This window comes from Myxine glutinosa, chromosome 10 (assembly GCF_964187855.1).
Source record: "Myxine glutinosa chromosome 10, kmMyxGlut1.1, whole genome shotgun sequence".
Taxonomy (NCBI): domain Eukaryota; kingdom Metazoa; phylum Chordata; class Myxini; order Myxiniformes; family Myxinidae; genus Myxine; species Myxine glutinosa.
This window is the reverse complement of record NC_136270.1, coordinates 130,971,771-130,991,141: the sequence shown is the minus strand read 5'-3', so window position 1 is coordinate 130,991,141 and position 19,371 is coordinate 130,971,771. Positions and strand designations below refer to the sequence as shown.

Sequence of the window (19,371 nt, the reverse complement as noted above, 5' to 3'; positions counted from 1 at the left end):
AGTGAGATCGGGCACTGTTGTTGGGCGATTAGGCCTGACTCACAGGGGCGTTCCTATCCATCCCAAAGGTGTTCGATGGGGTTGAGGTCAGGGCTCTGTGCAGGCCACTCAAGTTCTTCCACACTGATCTCGACAAACCATTTCTGTATGGACCTCACTTTGTGCACGGGGGCATTGTCATGCTGAAACAGGAAAAGGCCTTCCCCAAACTGTTGCCACAAAGTTGGAAGCACACAATCGTCTGGAATGTCATTGTGTGCTGTAGCATTAAGATTTCCCTTCACTGGAACTAAGGGGCCTAGCCCGAACCATGAAAAACAGCCCCAGACCATTATTCCTCCTCCACCAAGCTTTACAGCTGGCACTATGCATTCGGGCAGGTAGCGTTCTCCTGGCATCTGCCAAAGCCAGATTCGTCCGTCGGACTGCCAGATGGTGAAGCGTGATTCATCACTCCAGGTAACTAGTTTCCACTGATCTCGAGTCCAATGGCGGCGAGCTTTACACCACTCCAGCTGACGCTTGACATTGCACAAGGTGATGTAAGGCTTGTGTGCGGCTGCTCAGCCATGGAAACCCATTTCATGACGTTCCCGACAAACAGTTGTTGTGCTGACGTTGCTTCCAGAGGCAGTTTGGAACTCCGCTGTGAGTGTTGCAACTGGGGACAGACAATTTTTGCACGCTACGTGCTTCAGCACTCGGCGGTCTTGTTCTGTGAGCTTGTGTGGACTACCACTTCGCGGCTGAGCTGTTGTTGCTCCTCGACCTTTCCACTTCACAATAACAGCACTTACAGTTGACCGGGGCAGCTCGAGCAGGGCTGAAATTTGACGAATTGATTTGTTGGAAAGGTGGCATCCTATGACGGTGCCACGTTGAAAGTGACTGAGCTCTTCAGTACAGCCCATTCTACTGCCAATGTTTATCTATGGAGATTGTATGGCTGTGTGCTTGATTATATATACCTGTCAGGTGTGGCTGAAACAGCCGAATCCACTAATTAGAAGGGGGTGTCCTCATACTTTTGGTAATGTAGTGTACCTTGGGATTTACCTGCCTATAGCGGATGTATCAGCATCAGGCAATTGGCATGACTCCGGAGGACTATTTCAATGAAAGGAGAGTAAATAGGCCTCAATCAGCTCGGTTCTTTCAATTCTTCATTACACTCTTCGCTGTTTAAACCCACCAGCCGAGTTTCTGTCCAAATCACAGAAATAAATTCTTGATTATTTTATATCAATAGAAACATTTGGTTTTCCCAGCACCATTCACTTGACCGTTCTCTGAGGTAGACCAATATGACGTCATCGTTTTCTTTCATCACTTTGCGCCCTATCGTATGATCAGCAGCTCTTCTCCATTAATCTTCAGGACATTGATCAAGCCAACCTTCTGCGGTCTTGAAAGATTTTATTTTTCTGGTCTATAATTTCCACAGTCAGAATGACTATTTGGGGCCTATTTACAGTAACCGTACCTTTTACACAACCGTGTTTTTGAATCTCGTTTTTACTGACATCTCTCACTATTTGTACGAGAACAGTTGCCAAGATAAATATTATAAAGGATCCGGAGACATGGAAAACAGGGATTGGATGTCACTGCACTTCTGGCTGTCAAATTGTCTTTTCAAGAACAAAGAAGTCCATGTTGCATCATCTGAGATGTTAAAAACGCTTTTATCTCCATATTGCCCTAAAAGCAAACAGAGTACATCACAGGCCATTTGGGAGGTTACATCATCCATCGTGTAAAGTAGTTACAAAAGGTCCCCTCATCCCCTTCCCATTCCCCCACCATCACTCGTACCCAACAATGGAAGCCTGGCCATCTTGAAATACTCTTTTGAAGATGAATGGTCATACTGTTTTGTTCTGGTGTTACAATGTTTGACATGAACAGCTGAAATGGAGGCTCACTTACGGTACTTCTTTTCCTATAAGTGAGTTTACTTTCTCTGTCCAAGTTCCTTGTTCACAAAATATCTACTTCTCCTCCTACATCCTTTTCTGCCTACTACTTCCTCTTCTACTCCTCCTCCTCCTCCGTACCTCTCTAATTCACCACAATGTATTGTTACGGGCTTGCCGGCCGTGTCACTAGTATCCTCTCTCTCGGACCCGCTTCCCAACCTTTGACCCTCAAGGAGGCGAGCCGCAGATAACTTCGCAGCATGACGGGTTGCTAAGCAACCACGGACACCATCTGTAGTGACTAAATCTAGTTGGGACCTCACGCCCAAATCTCATGTTACCTTCCTGGTGATTTAGTTATCCCAAATGGGGAAACGTGCCCTCGATGCCCCACCCTTATCTATTAATTAGGTACGGCTGAGCGGAACTCTAAATAGGACATCGGCTAATCTATCTTAGCGAACCATTATGGTACAACCTCCCATCTACCTATGACATACTATGTCTAACCAATGGAGGAATCAGATAATCAACCATGTTTGCAAAGTTTCTAAGGATTTAGCAAAGGCACATATTTACAAACCAGTGTTGGCAAAGATGCAGTGTCACAAATAACAGTCTTAAACCCTAGCACATAAAGAACCCCTTATACATTGACCTTACAGGCGTGCCTCATTCAACCGGGGAATTAGATAAAAGAGGGCATAGAGAGAGAAGAAGAAGAAGTCGGGGCGTATTGTCAACCCCTTTTTCACCCGCACACGAGCCAGCAAGCCCACGTGGGTCCCAACGTGAAGGAAAGGGAGCACAGGGAGGAAGAAGAGGAACAGGGCAATGCGGTGCAATGTGTCAGGAGAGGTGCAGGTGCATGCAATGTATGCGCAAGAGGAAATTTTGAGGGTGTGAATCGGTAACCCCGCCTGGGCGGGTCAAAGGGCAATCATTGAAACTCTTTTAAAGTAAACAAATTAGAAGTAGTGATGGAAGAGAAAAGTCATGTATGTCAGGGTGTTTGGCCACCACGTCCATAGAACCTGCTCTGTCTGTCCACCCTCTGCCTCGTGGCACCAGGCTGTTCATCCCCACAGATGTTTGTCCTTGTAGAGGTTCGTCCTTTGGTGAAGCCTATTGTTGTGGCACAGCTTTGTAATATCGTTCTCCAGATGCGAAGCAGCCGCTATTCTTGGAATTCTCTGGCTTTTATTGCTCCTGGACGATGTGTGGCTTTTTGAAGTGAAGGTCACCTCATCACGCTTTGACCTTTGCGTGCCGCTTTCTCATTGGCAGTTAGCACGCACCCAGTCCTTTCCTTCTTTGTAGCTGTTCTGAGGGTCAGCCCTGTAGCTTTCGTTCAACCGCCCAGCGTCTGGATATGTAGCTTTTTCCTCTTGGATTGCGCTTGGGCATTGAATGGATTGCCGGGATGGCAGCATTGAAATGGCGCAGTGTAGAAGACTCGGACACCACAGCAATGGCTTTGATTGGTAAGTTAATATGTGTGTGTATTTAATGTAACGTGTGCATGGTGCTCTTTGTGCATGGTTGTGGTGTAAGAAGGTGTGGGGAAGGAAATGGGAGAAGAGGGATGGGAAGAGTTTAGAAGGGATAGATGAAGAAAGGGAATAATTACAAAGGGGATTTGAACCTGCTACACACACAATACATTTCCCTATCCGGGATACAAGGGGAAGTGTAACCTAACGAAACAAAATTGCTTTGGAAATATCTAAACTAGGCATCCCTTCTCAGTTGAGTGCAACTCCATGGGGTCTTTCCAAAACTGAAACAGAGTATACCTGTTGAAGTATCTCGTACTCTTCCATGGACACTTTGAGCCTGATCCCAGTCCTGTACGGAATTTAAAAAAAATTATTAATAGAAGAAAAGGCAAGGAAGGAGACAGTGTGTTTCACATGATATTACTGATATTTGATTGGTAAGGCTTGTTTCACGTGGTGTTACTGATATTTGATTGGTAAGGCTTGTTTCATGTGGTGTTACTGATATTTGATTGATCAGGCTTGTTTCACATGATATTACTGATATTTGATTGGTAAGGCTTGTTTCACGTGGTGTTACTGATATTTGATTGATCAGGCTTGTTTCACATGATATTACTGATATTTGATTGGTAAGGCTTGTTTCATGTGGTGTTACTGATATTTGATTGGTAAGGCTTGTTTCACATGATATTACTGATATTTGATTGGTAAGGCTTGTTTCACGTGGTGTTACTGATATTTGATTGATCAGGCTTGTTTCACATGATATTACTGATATTTGATTGGTAAGGCTTGTTTCACGTGGTGTTACTGATATTTGATTGGTAAGGCTTGTTTCACATGATATTACTGATATTTGATTGGTAAGGCTTGTTTCACGTGGTGTTACTGATATTTGATTGATCAGGCTTGTTTCACATGATATTACTGATATTTGATTGGTAAGGCTTGTTTCACGTGGTGTTACTGATATTTGATTGGTAAGGCTTGTTTCACATGATATTACTGATATTTGATTGGTAAGGCTTGTTTCACGTGGTGTTACTGATATTTGATTGATCAGGCTTGTTTCACGTGGTGTGACTGATACTTGATTGATGAGGCTTGTATCACGTCGTATCACTGATACATGATTGATCAGGCTTGTTTCAGGTGGTGTTAATGATACATGATTGATAAGACTTGTTTCTCGTGGTATATTAGTTGTACACTCTGTTTTTTTTGAGATTCGTGTGTTTGCAATCAAGACTATTTCTACTATTTGGTGGGTATTACAGCATGATTGGCCTTCACATGTTCGTTTGAATCTCCTCCCTTGCTCAGTTGATCGAGCTCTTTCTTTCGCTCCCTGATCAGGGTTGTGGTGCCGGCCGTGTGGGTCCGGTTTCTCTAGGTATTATTTAGAACAGACCATAGTTTAGCCCCTCTTGGCACCTTTCATTTTCGATCTCAACTTCCGGTCATGTAACAAACTTTTCACGAACACAATGGATAGATATTTCATTATCGATAGATATTTCATTATCGATAGATATTTCATTATCGATAGATATTTCATTATCGATAGATATTTCATTATCGATAGATATTTCATTATCGATAGATATTTCATTATCGATAGATATTTCATTATCGATAGATATTTCATTATCGTTAGATATTTCATTATCGATAGATATTTCATTATCGATAGATATTTCATTATCGATAGATATTTCATTATCGATAGATATTTCATTATCGATAGATATTTCATTATCGATAGATATTTCATTATCGATAGATATTTCATTATCGATAGATATTTCATTATCGATAGATATTTCATTATCGATAGATATTTCATTATCGATAGATATTTCATTATCGATAGATATTTCATTATCGACCCCATCCCTGCGCAGCGGGGGTTTTTAATTACTTGTGTGTGTTTGTCTGTGTATCTGTCTTGACTGTGACGTTTTTGACATTTGAGCTTTTGTCATGAAATTTTCAACAAAGCTTTTATTATGAGAATGTGGAGAAGACAAATGAATAATTTTGTCAAAAGGTCAAAGGTCAGCATCACATAAAATTGTTAATTTTCATCCAATTGACATTAAATTTTAAGAATTTACATATTGGGTCACTAAATTGGTTCACCACTCAAAAGTTACAAGCCGATTGTTTTATTTTTTTGAGATCAAAAGGTCAAATGTCAAGGTTGCATAAAATTGTCATTTTCTGATTTATTTTTTTATTATTATTATTTTTGCTGTTTACGTCATGTTTCGCATACGGAAGAAGAAGATGTCTGAACACAAAACGGATGTGGATGGGTTTTACATTTTCAGATGCTTTCTAGTTTAATTTTGTATTTACTTTCCCTCTATTGGAATTCGAGTGTTATTTTACATGATGCACTTTACCTGCGATGGACAGGTGACCACACAGAGCGATTTCTCAGCCACAGGAACTGCTTTGGCAGAACGGAGTCCCTGAGAGCAGATAACGGTCATGGGTGGATTGAAACGAGCTTAGAGTGAATGATATGTTATGCGATACCCAGGGTACTCAGAAATTGCTCAAGTATTTATTATTTATTGAAAAGCTGGATGTTTTTGGAATATTGAACTGAAATGGTTAAAAATTACTTGAATCATTGATATAGACTATCGGCTTTCCTTGAAAATGATAAATAATTAATCATGTCAAAATTGATGTAAAATGTACTTTATACTCTGTTTATATATTTGAAATTTGAGCATAGTACCTCCGGTTGTAAAATTGAACATTATCACAATATTTGTGATTTATAAAAACGTTCTTTTGAAATCCATGTTGTGGTGATATGTATTATAGTAATCTTTCTGCTGTTATAGTATATATAGATCACCTCTGATCTTTCTCGCCTGGATTTGGATTCTGACTCGGCTATGAACTACCATCCTGGTGTTTCACATGGAGGGTGATTTATCAACGTGTGTGTCATCCTTCAGATGGACGTTAAACTAGTCGTCCCATCCGGCAGTATTAATTGGTGGATGTTAAACATCCCACTATGTCCTTTGCAAAGAGTAGGCAAACTTCTGCTCACCTTCACTCCTTCATTCCTCTTTTCTCCCGCCTCTGGAACAAACTCCCCCACTCCCTTCAATCCATCTCCTCCCTCCAGGTCTTTAAAACAGCTGTTCACCACCATCTCTTATCTTCCCCCATCCAAAACCTTGATCTTTTCTACCCCCATTAATTCACCCCAATTCCACTTTTTTGAAATTGCAACTTCTTTCGTGGAAGTCCTTGCAGTGTCCATGTGTTTTATACCTCTCCCACCTCCCCCCCAACCCCCCTTCCCACGCCTCCTCCCCCCCAAGCCCTCTCCCTCCCACAGATCTCCCGATGTCCCTGCTCTCAAATGTTGTGTTTGTGTCCTTCCCCCTCTCTCCCCATCTTCTCTACCGCTCCCCTTATTATTTGTTTTATGTGTCCGCTTGTTTCTTTTTGTGATTAATGTTAGCTCTTTCACAAGTCTCAATGCCAAATTTCACAAGCCAAATCCCACGCCTCAAGGAGGTCCTCAATGCCAAACAGGAAATTAGAGCTGTCTCCCTTGACATATCACATGCCTTCGATACGGTCTGGCACCCCGCTCTGCTCACCAAACTCTCCTCTTTTGGTATCCATGGAAATCTCCACGCATGGTTGGCGGAATTCCTCTCTGGTCGTAGTCAACATGTGGCCGTGAATGGGTTTCTCTCATCTCCTCTTCCTGTTCAGGCTGGAGTTCCACAAGGCAGTGTTCTGGGCCCTGTGCTTTTTCTGGTCTTCATCAATGATCTCTCTGACTCTCTTGAAAATCCTCTCTATCTCTTTGCTGACGACTCTACTCTCTGTCGCTCCATTCTTCATCCCTCAGATCGGCAGTCTGCAGCCTCCTCACTCTCTGCAGACCTGGACAAAATCACAGACTGGGCATACAAGTGGAACATGTCTTTCAATCCTGACAAATCTCACACTCTTACGATGTCTCTCCGAAAAGACCGACTGGACAACCCTCCCAGCCACTTTCTGAATAATCGTCTCCCAGAAGTTCTGTCACTCAAGCTTTTGGGTCTCACTATCTGCCATGATCTTTCCTGGGAAAACCACATTTCAAATCTGGCCTCCAAAGCCAGTCGCCGACTGGGCATCCTCCGTCGTGCGTAGTCCTTCCTTGGCACACCTGAGCTCCTCACCACATACAAGGCTTTCATCCGCAGCTCAATGGAATACTGCTCTCCCCTCTGGGCTGGTGCACCTGCCTCGCACCTAGCTCGTCTTCACGCTGTTGAAACCAAAGCGTTCAGAATCATTGGAATCTCCCGCGATGAAGCTAACTCCAAGGGCCTCTCACTCACTCACCGCAGGCAGGTTTGTGGTCTTTCCATCTTCTACCGACTCCTCTCTGGCCTTGCCCCCCTAGCTCTCTCTGGGCTCTGTCCAGCAAATATTCCTACAGGTCGCACAAGATCTGCCTGCAACCCTCTTATGGTCAAACTGCCAAAATCAAGACTCTCTGCTCACCTTCATTCCTCTTTTCTCCCACCTCTGGAACAAACTCCCTCACTCTCTTCAATCCCACTCCACCCTCCAGGTCTTTAAAACAGCTGTTCACCACCATCTCTTATCTTCCCCCATCCAAAACATTGATCTTTTCTATCCCCGCTAATTTCACCCCAATTCCACTTTTTTGAAATACCAACTTCTGTCCTGGAAGTCCTTGGTGTCCTTGTGTTTGATACTTCTGCCACCCCCCTCCCCCCAAGCCCTCTCCCTCCCACACATCTCCCTGCTCTTAAATGTTGTGTGCCCTCAAGTGTTTGTGTGCTTCCCCTTCTCTTGTCTTCCGCTCCCTCTTTTTATATATTTTGTTTGTCTGGTTGGTTTGTTTGTGAAATAAATGTCAGCTCTTTCACCAGCCTCGATTCAGTATACAAAAAAAAAAGAAAAAAAAACAACCCCATCATTGGCACCCTGAACAAATTCCAAATTTCTGTTCTAAGTTATAGGGGGCACTTCATCTGCGGCACACCTGACCTCCCAGCAAATGATGCAACCAACAGCCATATGCAGAATGCTCAAGACGAAGAAGAACCACATTGCCTTCGTTTACTCACAAACTGGAAAATCGACTCGTAAAGTAACGTAAAGTAAGGAAAATGTGAAACTTTCATTTTGTGAAAAAGTCACGTTTGCAGGAAAATCACGTGACAATAAAAAAATATATAATTACATGTATCATGACCTTTACCATGTACACCATCATAAGATGCAGCAACACTCACTTTTGGAAGTTATTGTTGAAGGGTCCTGTTTGATTGGTTAATCATCTGCTTTGTGTGATGTGTTTTACATACGCAGGGTCGCCATGGCAGAATAGGTGCACCGGGGTGCAAGGGTGATGCTGGTGACTGGGTAAGACCACAACAACGTGCACAAAAAGCTTGCTTTGTCAGTGTTGGCACAATGTAACCGCACTTTTGTTTGTATCAAGTGATCTATAACAATGTACCAAAGGGTAACCGCGTCTTTGCATTAAATTAAATCACTTATCAGGCCGATAAATGGTCGCCTACTTCAGCGATAACTTCAACATTGGACAATGAGATCCGGAGGATGAAACGGCTGTTGTTGGAAATTGCTCGTTTACCTGGCATATGTAATATAATTTTCTGCCTCCAGGTGGCACCTGAGAGGTACTTGATGATGATTTGTTGGAGTGACAGCTACAGGGCGTTCATGGCAGAATGGCTGCTGTAGCTTCCTCCAATGAGGAAAGGCAATTCACATTATGTAAGACAATTAAATGTCTGCATAAGTCAAACCGGCATATTCGAATCCCACCTGCTTGTGTTTACATCCTTGGGTAACCTTTGGAGGTGATGCGCTATTCATACCTTTCATTCATCTACTCGGTTCCTGGTATGCTGTCAAATGACGATCAAGAGACGATTGATTTATGGTTGAGAGAATTTTATCTTGAGATATTGACTTGAGATATTGAGTTGAGAGAATTGAGAGAATTTTATGTTGAGATATTGAGTTGAGATATTGAGTTGAGATATTGAGTTGAGATGTTGAGTTGAGATGTTGAGTTGAGATGTTGAGTTGAGATGTTGAGTTGAGATGTTGAGTTGAGATGTTGAGTTGAGAGAATTGAGAGAATTTTATCTTGAGATATTGAGTTGAGATATTGAGTTGAGATATTGAGTTGAGATGTTGAGTTGAGATGTTGAGTTGAGATGTTGAGTTGAGATGTTGAGTTGAGATGTTGAGTTGAGAGAATTGAGAGAATTTTATCTTGAGATATTGAGTTGATATATTGAGTTGAGATATTGAGTTGAGATGTTGAGTTGAGATGTTGAGTTGAGATGTTGAGTTGAGATGTTGAGTTGAGATGTTGAGTTGAGATGTTGAGTTGAGATGTTGAGTTGAGATGTTGAGTTGAGAGAATTTTATCTTGAGATATTGAGTTGATATATTGAGTTGAGATATTGAGTTGAGATGTTGAGTTGAGAGAAATGAGATAATTTTTCTTGAGATATTGAGTTGAGATATTGAGGTGAGATGTTGAGTTGATATAATTAAGAGAATTTTATCTTGAGATATTGAGTTGAGAGAATTGAGAGAATTTTATCTTGAGATATTGAGTTAAGGGAATTGAGAGAATTTTATCTGAAGTTCATGAAGATGCCAATATCACTGCGAGGTCAATGAATGAGCAGGTATTGATGTGGTACCCTAATCCTTCAAACATTTTACTTTACAGGGTCCTCATGGTGTTCCTGGAGAAGCTGGGGCGAGAGGACCAAAAGGGGATGGTGGTGAGAAGGTATGATTTAATAATTTAGCCTTGATGTTAAAAAATAGTTTTGTTCTTACTTTTTATATTCGTTTAAACATTTACACATTTATAAAAAAAACAATTAAATCAATTGTTTAGTTCTTTGTAAACTCTCAAAAGGATGTAATGAAATCCACCACAACTTATCCACCTTGACCCATGTGCTAACTGGGACTGTACCTCAGGGTGACTCCGGAAGACCAGGCAAACACGGACCATCCGGGCCTGTAGGAGAACCTGGGGACAAGGTGGGCTGACTCTTTGGTTTTGAACTTGCTGCTTACAGTTTTACAGTAATTAGGTCTTGCAATCCGCTTCCTAAACGACCGAAAAAGACATCGGCAGGGCCGTGACTTCTGGTGTAATTCCGGAATATTGAAATGAATCCTTTGTGATTTTCCCTCCTGTATCTGCAGGGACCCCTTGGTTATCAAGGTGATTCAGGGAGTCCTGGTGCGAAAGGAGTTGAGGTAAAAACATAAATATACCCACTGGTTCATGATCTGCTTGATTAACATGGAAGTGTACAAACGCAATAGGTATACTACTCCATTTTGTTGCGACGTGAATCTCAGCTCAACAGTTTCTCAACATGAGGCTCATATCTGTGACATCATCTTGTCTTGTTTTTTATTTACAGGGGAGTGTAGGTACACCTGGATTAGCGGGAGACCAGGTAACAGATAATGTTGACTACATGGTTTTAAATATGTTTCCTGTTGTATTGTACGTAACAGACTTTGAAATACTACTTATCTGTGAGCTCAGTGGTCTAATGATCAAACTCAAAGTCCGGTGTTGAATGGAGAGGATGTTAAAAGGTGGACATCGATTGTTGTTGTGATTTCTGATTGTGAGTGAGGGTGTGTGTAGTTCTGTTATACACAACTAATGCCCACAATTTCCCACAATTCAGGGCTATCGGGGTGACCCTGGTGCCATAGGTACTCCTGGAACAAATGGAAAAGATGGAGAGAAGGTGAGAAAGTTAGGAGAAACCAGAGATGCTTAATGTTCTCGTTTTGATCTGAACAAGTTGTTGAGACCTGCTGTTGAAGTTCCAGGCTGACTGCACTCCGCAACTCCTTAGTTCCTCGCATCTCCCACCCATGAAACCAACTTCCAGGGGTCATTTTCCCCCATTCATCCCTCCAGGATGCCAAACAGGCAGTGCACTGCCACCTCCTGCCATGCCTCATCCTTACCACTGATTATTATTACCCCATTAATACATATGTGTTATGTGGACTTAACTACTGAACCTTCCCCACATGAAGTGGAAGGGACCTGTTTACATATTGCCTGAACGTGCAGCAATTTGATCGTTTACCGACTATTTACTGTACATCACCTGTCATGTATTATAATAATGTTTATTTTCTTCACAGAGTGAACAAGGACCCGAGGGTGCCAGAGGGAACCCAGGACAGTCTGGGGTACCAGGAGAGGATGTAAGTTGTTTTACTTTTGTTGACATGCATGAAGCGAGAAACACTGATGCTTCAAACATTAATGTACACAACATCTCACCAGCAGACTGCACTAAGGTCACCAGCAGACTGCACTAAGGTCATCAGCAGACCACATTAAGGTCACCGGCAAACCATACTAATGTCACCGGCAGACTGCACTAAGGTCACCGGCAAACTGTACTGAGGTCAGCGGCAGACCGCACTAAGGTCACCGGCAAACCTGTACTGAGGTCACTGGCAGACCGCACTAAGGTCACCAGCAGACCACAGTAAGGTCACCGGCAGACCGCACTAAGGTCACCGGAAGACCACAGTAAGGTCCTTGGCAGACCATACTAAGGTCACCGGCAGACCGCACTAAAGTCACCAGCAGACCGCACTAAGGTAACCAGCAGACCACACTAATATCAGCAGCAGACCACACTAAGGTCACCGGCAGACCACTCTCAGGTCATCGGCAAACCATACTAAGGTCAACGGCAGACCGCACTAAGGTCACCGGCAAACTGTACTGAGGTCACCAGCAGACCACACTCAGGTCACCAGCACATCGTAGTAAGGTCACCAGCAGACTGCTCTCAGGTCACCAGCAAACCGTACTAAGGTCACTGGAAGACCTCACTGAGGTCACCAGTAGACTGCACTAAGGTCAGCAGCAGACCACACTAAGGTCACCAGCACACCGTACTAAGGTCACCGGCAGACCGCACTAAGGTCACTGGCAAACCGCACTATGGTCACCAGCAGACCGCACTAAGGTCACCGGAACACCATCGTAAGGTCACCAGCAGGCCGCTCTAAGTTCAGCAGCAGACCACACTAAGGTCACCAGCAGACCGCAGTAAGGTCACCGGAAAAACACACTAAGGTCACCGGCAGACCAAACTAAGGTCACCGGCAGACCACACCAAGGTCACTGGCAGACCGCACCGAGGTCACCGGCAGACCGCACTAAGGTAACCAGCACACCATAGTAAGGTCACCAGCAGACCACACTAAGGTCACCAGCAGACCACACTAAGGTCACCAGCAGACCAAGTGAAATCCACACTAAGGGCACTTCCTTAAAAGCAGCCTTGGGTCATGTCAGCCATTGGCTCATAGTTGCTCATAGCACACGAGCGAGAATACAGAAATAAACTTTAGTTCAGATATTTTTGAGTTGACCAAACACCTGTAAAACCTGAGAATCATCCGTCTTGCCAGATTTATACCCAGGTTTATACTCAGGTTTATACCCATGTTTATTGTTGGAATTTCTATAATCGACCTTGGATGTAGGTGCTGGGATTTTCCTGTATTTTCCATTCACTTCCAGAATATAGGCCCTTACCTCTTGTCTAACTTACCTAGTCTTTGTCATAAGAGACCAAGGGATCTTTAACATCTACCAAACAATTCCAGTAGATGGGACACCGGGTTTAAGAACAAGGCCCTGCCTGTGAAACTCCACACTGTTGGGTTATAGTCTGGTGTTGGGAATCGGACCCAGACGAGATAGCTCAAAGTTGCTACCTCTGCACCTCAAATGCTCGAATTTTACATTAACATATTTCTCTTGTTTCACATATTTCATTAACATATGTCTTCATCCGTTGCTGTTGCTGCTGTTGCAGGGCGATCCAGGATTTCCAGGCATCCGTGGTGATCACGGAACGAATGGGAAGAAAGGCCAGCAAGTGAGGAATGCAACCAATCATACTCAATCATACTTCACAGCAGCCAATCACAACTCATCATAGCCCATTACATTCAACCACAGCTCATCATGGCTCAATTCATCCAAGCACAACTCATCAAATGTCATTACATCCAAGGCTAGCTCATCACATGTCATCACATTTCATTACATCCAAGCCTAGCTCATCACATGTCATTACATCCAAGCTTAGCTCATCACATGTCATTACATCCAAGCTTAGCTCATCACATGTTATTACATCAAAGCATAGCTCATCACATGCCATCACATTTCATTACATCAAAGCATAGCTCATCACATGTCATTACATCCAAGCTTAGCTCATCACATGTCATTACATCAAAGCATAGCTCATCACATGTCATCACATTTCATTACATCCAAGCCTAGCTCATCACATGTCATCACATGTCATTACATCCTGGCCTAGCTCATCACATGTCATCACATGTCATTACATCCAAGCCTAGCTCATCACATGTCATTACATCAAAGCCTAGGTCATCACATGTCATTACATCAAAGCCTAGCTCATCACATGTCATTACATCAAAGCATAGCTCATCACATGTCATCACATGTCATTACATCCAAGCCTAGCTCATCACATGTCATCACATTTCATTACATCCACGCCTAGCTCATCACATGTCATCACATGTCATTACATCCAAGCTTAGCTCATCACATGTCATTACATCAAAGCATAGCTCATCACATGTCATCACATTTCATTACATCCAAGCTTAGCTCATCACATGTCATCACTTGTCATTACATCCAAGCTTAGCTCATCACGTCATCACATTTCATTACATCCAAGCCTAGCTCATCACATGTCATCACATGTCATTACATCCAAGCTTAGCTCATCACATGTCATTACATGAAAGCATAGCTCATCACATGTCATCACATTTCATTACATCCAAGCTTAGCTCATCACATGTCATCACTTGTCATTACATCCAAGCTTAGCTCATCACGTCATCACATTTCATTACATCCAAGCCTAGCTCATCACATGTCATCACATGTCATTACATCCAAGCCTAGCTCATCACATGTCATCACATGTCATTACATCCAAGCTTAGCTCATCACATGTCATCACATTTCATTACATCCAAGCCTAGCTCATCACATGTCATCATATTTCATTACATCCAAGCCTAGCTCATCACATGTCATCACATTTCATTACATCAAAGCCTAGCTCATCACATGTCATTACATCCAAGCTTAGCTCATCACATGTCATTACATCCAAGCTTAGCTCATCACATGTCATCACATTTCATTACATCCAAGCCTAGCTCATCACATGTCATCACATCATTACATCCAAGCTTAGCTCATCACATGTCATTACATGAAAGCATAGCTCATCACATGTCATCACATTTCATTACATCCAAGCCTAGCTCATTACATCCTGGCCTAGCTCATCACATGTCATCACATGTCATTACATCCAAGCCTAGCTCATCACATGTCATCACATCAAAGCCTAGCTCATCACATGTCATTACGTCCAAGCCTAGCTCATCACATGTCATTTCATCAAAGCCTAGCTCATCACATGTCATCACATTTCATTACATCCAAGCCTATCTCATCACATGTCATTACATCAAAGCCTAGCTCATCACATGTCATTACATCCAAGCCTAGCTCCTCACATGTCATTACATCAAAGCCTAGCTCATCACATGTCATCACGTCATTACATCCAAGCCTATCTCATCACATGTCATCACGTCATTACATCAAAGCCTAGCTCATCACATGTCATCACATTTCATTACATCCAAGCCTATCTCAGCACATGTCATTACATCAAAGCCTAGCTCATCACATGTCATTACATCCAAGCCTAGCTCATCACATGTCATTACATCAAAGCCTAGCTCATCACATGTCATCACATTTCATTACATCCAAGCCTATCCCATCACATGTCATTACATCAAAGCATAGCTCATCACATGTCATTACATGTTATCACATCATTAAATACAAGCCTAGCTCATCACATGTCATGACATCCAAGCCTAGCTCATCACATGTCATCACATGTCATTACATCCTGGCCTAGCTCATCACATGTCATCACATGTCATTACATCCAAGCATAGCTCATCACATTTCATTACATCCAAGCCTAGCTCATCACATGTCATCACATGTCATTACATCCTGGCCTAGCTCATCACATGTCATCACATGTCATTACATCCAAGCATAGCTCATCACATTTCATTACATCAAAGCCTAGCTCATCACATGTCATCACATGTCATTACATCCAAGCTTAGCTCATCACATGTCATTACATCAAAGCATAGCTCATCACATGTCATTACATCCAAGCCTAGCTCATCACATGTCATCACATCATTACATCCAAGCTTAGCTCATCACATGTCATTACATGAAAGCATAGCTCCTCACATGTCATCACATTTCATTACATCCAAGCCTCACTCATTACATCCTGGCCTAGCTCATCACATGTCATCACATGTCATTACATCCAAGCCTAGCTCATCACATGTCATCACATCAAAGCCTAGCTCATCACATGTCATTACATCCAAGCCTAGCTCATCACATGTCATTTCATCAAAGCCTAGCTCATCACATGTCATCACATTTCATTACATCCAAGCCTATCTCATCACATGTCATTACATCAAAGCCTAGCTCATCACATGTCATTACATCCAAGCATAGCTCCTCACATGCCATTACATCAAAGCCTATCTCGTCACATGTCATCACGTCATTACATCCAAGCCTATCTCATCACATGTCATCACGTCATTACATCAAAGCCTAGCTCATCACATGTCATTACATCCAAGCCTAGCTCATCACATGTCATTACATCAAAGCCTAGCTCATCACATGTCATCACATTTCATTACATCCAAGCCTATCTCATCATATGTCATTACATCAAAGCATAGCTCATCACATGTCATTACATGTTATCACATGTCATTACATCCAAGCCTAGCTCATCACATGTCATTACATCCTGGCCTAGCTCATCACATGTCATCACATGTCATTACATCCAAGCATAGCTCATCACATTTCATTACATCAAAGCCTAGCTCATCACATGCCATCACATGTCATTACATCCTGGCCTAGCTCATCACATGTCATCACATGTAATTACCTCCAAGCCTAGCTCATCACATGTCATCACATGTCATTACATCCTGGCCTAGCTCATCACATGTCATCACATGTCATTACATCCAAGCATAGCTCATCACATTTCATTACATCAAAGCATAGCTCATCACATGTCATCACATGTCATTACATCCAAGCCTAACTCCTCACATGTCATTACATCAAAGCCTAGCTCATCACATGTCATCACGTCATTACATCCAAGCCTATCTCATCACGTCATTACATCAAAGCATAGCTCATCACATGTCATCACATGTCATTACATCCAAGCCTAGCTCATCACATGTCATCACATTTCATTACATCCACGCCTAGCTCATCACATGTCATCACATGTCATTACATCCAAGCTTAGCTCATCACATGTCATTACATCAAAGCATAGCTCATCACATGTCATCACATTTCATTACATCCAAGCTTAGCTCATCACATGTCATCACTTGTCATTACATCCAAGCTTAGCTCATCACGTCATCACATTTCATTACATCCAAGCCTAGCTCATCACATGTCATCACATGTCATTACATCCAAGCTTAGCTCATCACATGTCATTACATGAAAGCATAGCTCATCACATGTCATCACATGTCATTACATCCAAGCTTAGCTCATCACATGTCATCACATTTCATTACATCCAAGCCTAGCTCATCACATGTCATCATATTTCATTACATCCAAGCCTAGCTCATCACATGTCATCACATTTCATTACATCAAAGCCTAACTCATCACATGTCATTACATCCAAGCTTAGCTCATCACATGTCATCACATGTCATTACATCCAAGCTTAGCTCATCACATGTCATCACATTTCATTACATCCAAGCCTAGCTCATCACATGTCATCACATCATTACATCCAAGCTTAGCTCATCACATGTCATTACATGAAAGCATAGCTCATCACATGTCATCACATTTCATTACATCCAAGCCTAGCTCATTACATCCTGGCCTAGCTCATCACATGTCATCACATGTCATTACATCCAAGCCTAGCTCATCACATGTCATCACATCAAAGCCTAGCTCATCACATGTCATTACGTCCAAGCCTAGCTCATCACATGTCATTTCATCAAAGCCTAGCTCATCACATGTCATCACATTTCATTACATCCAAGCCTATCTCATCACATGTCATTACATCAAAGCCTAGCTCATCACATGTCATTACATCCAAGCCTAGCTCCTCACATGTCATTACATCAAAGCCTAGCTCATCACATGTCATCACGTCATTACATCCAAGCCTATCTCATCACATGTCATCACGTCATTACATCAAAGCCTAGCTCATCACATGTCATCACATTTCATTACATCCAAGCCTATCTCAGCACATGTCATTACATCCAAGCCTAGCTCATCACATGTCATTACATCAAAGCCTAGCTCATCACATGTCATCACATTTCATTAGATCCAAGCCTATCCCATCACATGTCATTACATCAAAGCATAGCTCATCACATGTCATTACATGTTATCACATCATTAAATACAAGCCTACCTCATCACATGTCATGACATCCAAGCCTAGCTCATCACATGTCATCACATGTCATTACATCCTGGCCTAGCTCATCACATGTCATTACATCCAAGCATAGCTCATCACATTTCATTACATCCAAGCCTAGCTCATCACATGTCATCACATGTCATTACATCCTGGCCTAGCTCATCACATGTCATTACATCCAAGCATAGCTCATCACATTTCATTACATCAAAGCCTAGCTCATCACATGTCATCACATGTCATTACATCCAAGCTTAGCTCATCACATGTCATTACATCAAAGCATAGCTCATCACATGTCATTACATCCAAGCCTAGCTCATCACATGTCATCACATCATTACATCCAAGCTTAGCTCATCACATGTCATTACATGAAAGCATAGCTCATCACATGTCATCACATTTCATTACATCCAAGCCTCACTCATTACATCCTGGCCTAGCTCATCACATGTCATCACATGTCATTACATCCAAGCCTAGCTCATCACATGTCATCACATCAAAGCCTAGCTCATCACATGTCATTACATCCAAGCCTAGCTCATCACATGTCATTTCATCAAAGCCTAGCTCATCACATGTCATCACATTTCATTACATCCAAGCCTATCTCATCACATGTCATTACATCAAAGCCTAGCTCATAACATGTCATTACATCCAAGCCTAGCTCCTCACATGCCATTACATCAAAGCCTATCTCGTCACATGTCATCACGTCATTACATCCAAGCCTATCTCATCACATGTCATCACGTCATTACATCAAAGCCTAGCTCATCACATGTCATTACATCCAAGCCTAGATCATCACATGTCATTACATCAAAGCCTAGCTCATCACATGTCATCACATTTCATTACATCCAAGCCTATCTCATCATATGTCATTACATCAAAGCATAGCTCATCACATGTCATTACATGTTATCACATGTCATTACATCCAAGCCTAGCTCATCACATGTCATCACATGTCATTACATCCTGGCCTAGCTCATCACATGTCATCACATGTCATTACATCCAAGCATAGCTCATCACATTTCATTACATCAAAGCCTAGCTCATCACATGCCATCACATGTCATTACATCCAGGCCTAGCTCATCACATGTCATCACATGTAATTACATCCAAGCCTAGCTCATCACATGT

The 19,371-nt window shown here is 42.4% G+C and overlaps 2 protein-coding genes across 7 annotated transcripts in view; both read left to right on the top strand.

Moving 5' to 3' along the window:
• The window catches only part of LOC137433773 (protein disulfide-isomerase A5), a 489,740-nt gene that overhangs the window by 52,789 nt on the left and 417,580 nt on the right, over positions 1-19,371 (top strand). The window lies entirely within an intron of this gene.
• Positions 1-19,371, top strand: part of COL6A2 (collagen type VI alpha 2 chain) — a 175,008-nt gene that overhangs the window by 105,713 nt on the left and 49,924 nt on the right. For all 6 annotated transcript variants that reach the window (XM_078786120.1, XM_078786119.1, XM_078786117.1 and 3 more), the window contains 8 exons: positions 8,801-8,854; positions 10,209-10,271; positions 10,469-10,531; positions 10,700-10,753; positions 10,924-10,959; positions 11,200-11,262; positions 11,672-11,734; positions 13,372-13,434. In XM_078786120.1, coding sequence (XP_078642246.1) covers positions 8,801-8,854; positions 10,209-10,271; positions 10,469-10,531; positions 10,700-10,753; positions 10,924-10,959; positions 11,200-11,262; positions 11,672-11,734; positions 13,372-13,434 — 459 coding nt within the window. The remainder of the gene's footprint in view (positions 1-8,800; positions 8,855-10,208; positions 10,272-10,468; positions 10,532-10,699; positions 10,754-10,923; positions 10,960-11,199; positions 11,263-11,671; positions 11,735-13,371; positions 13,435-19,371) is intronic.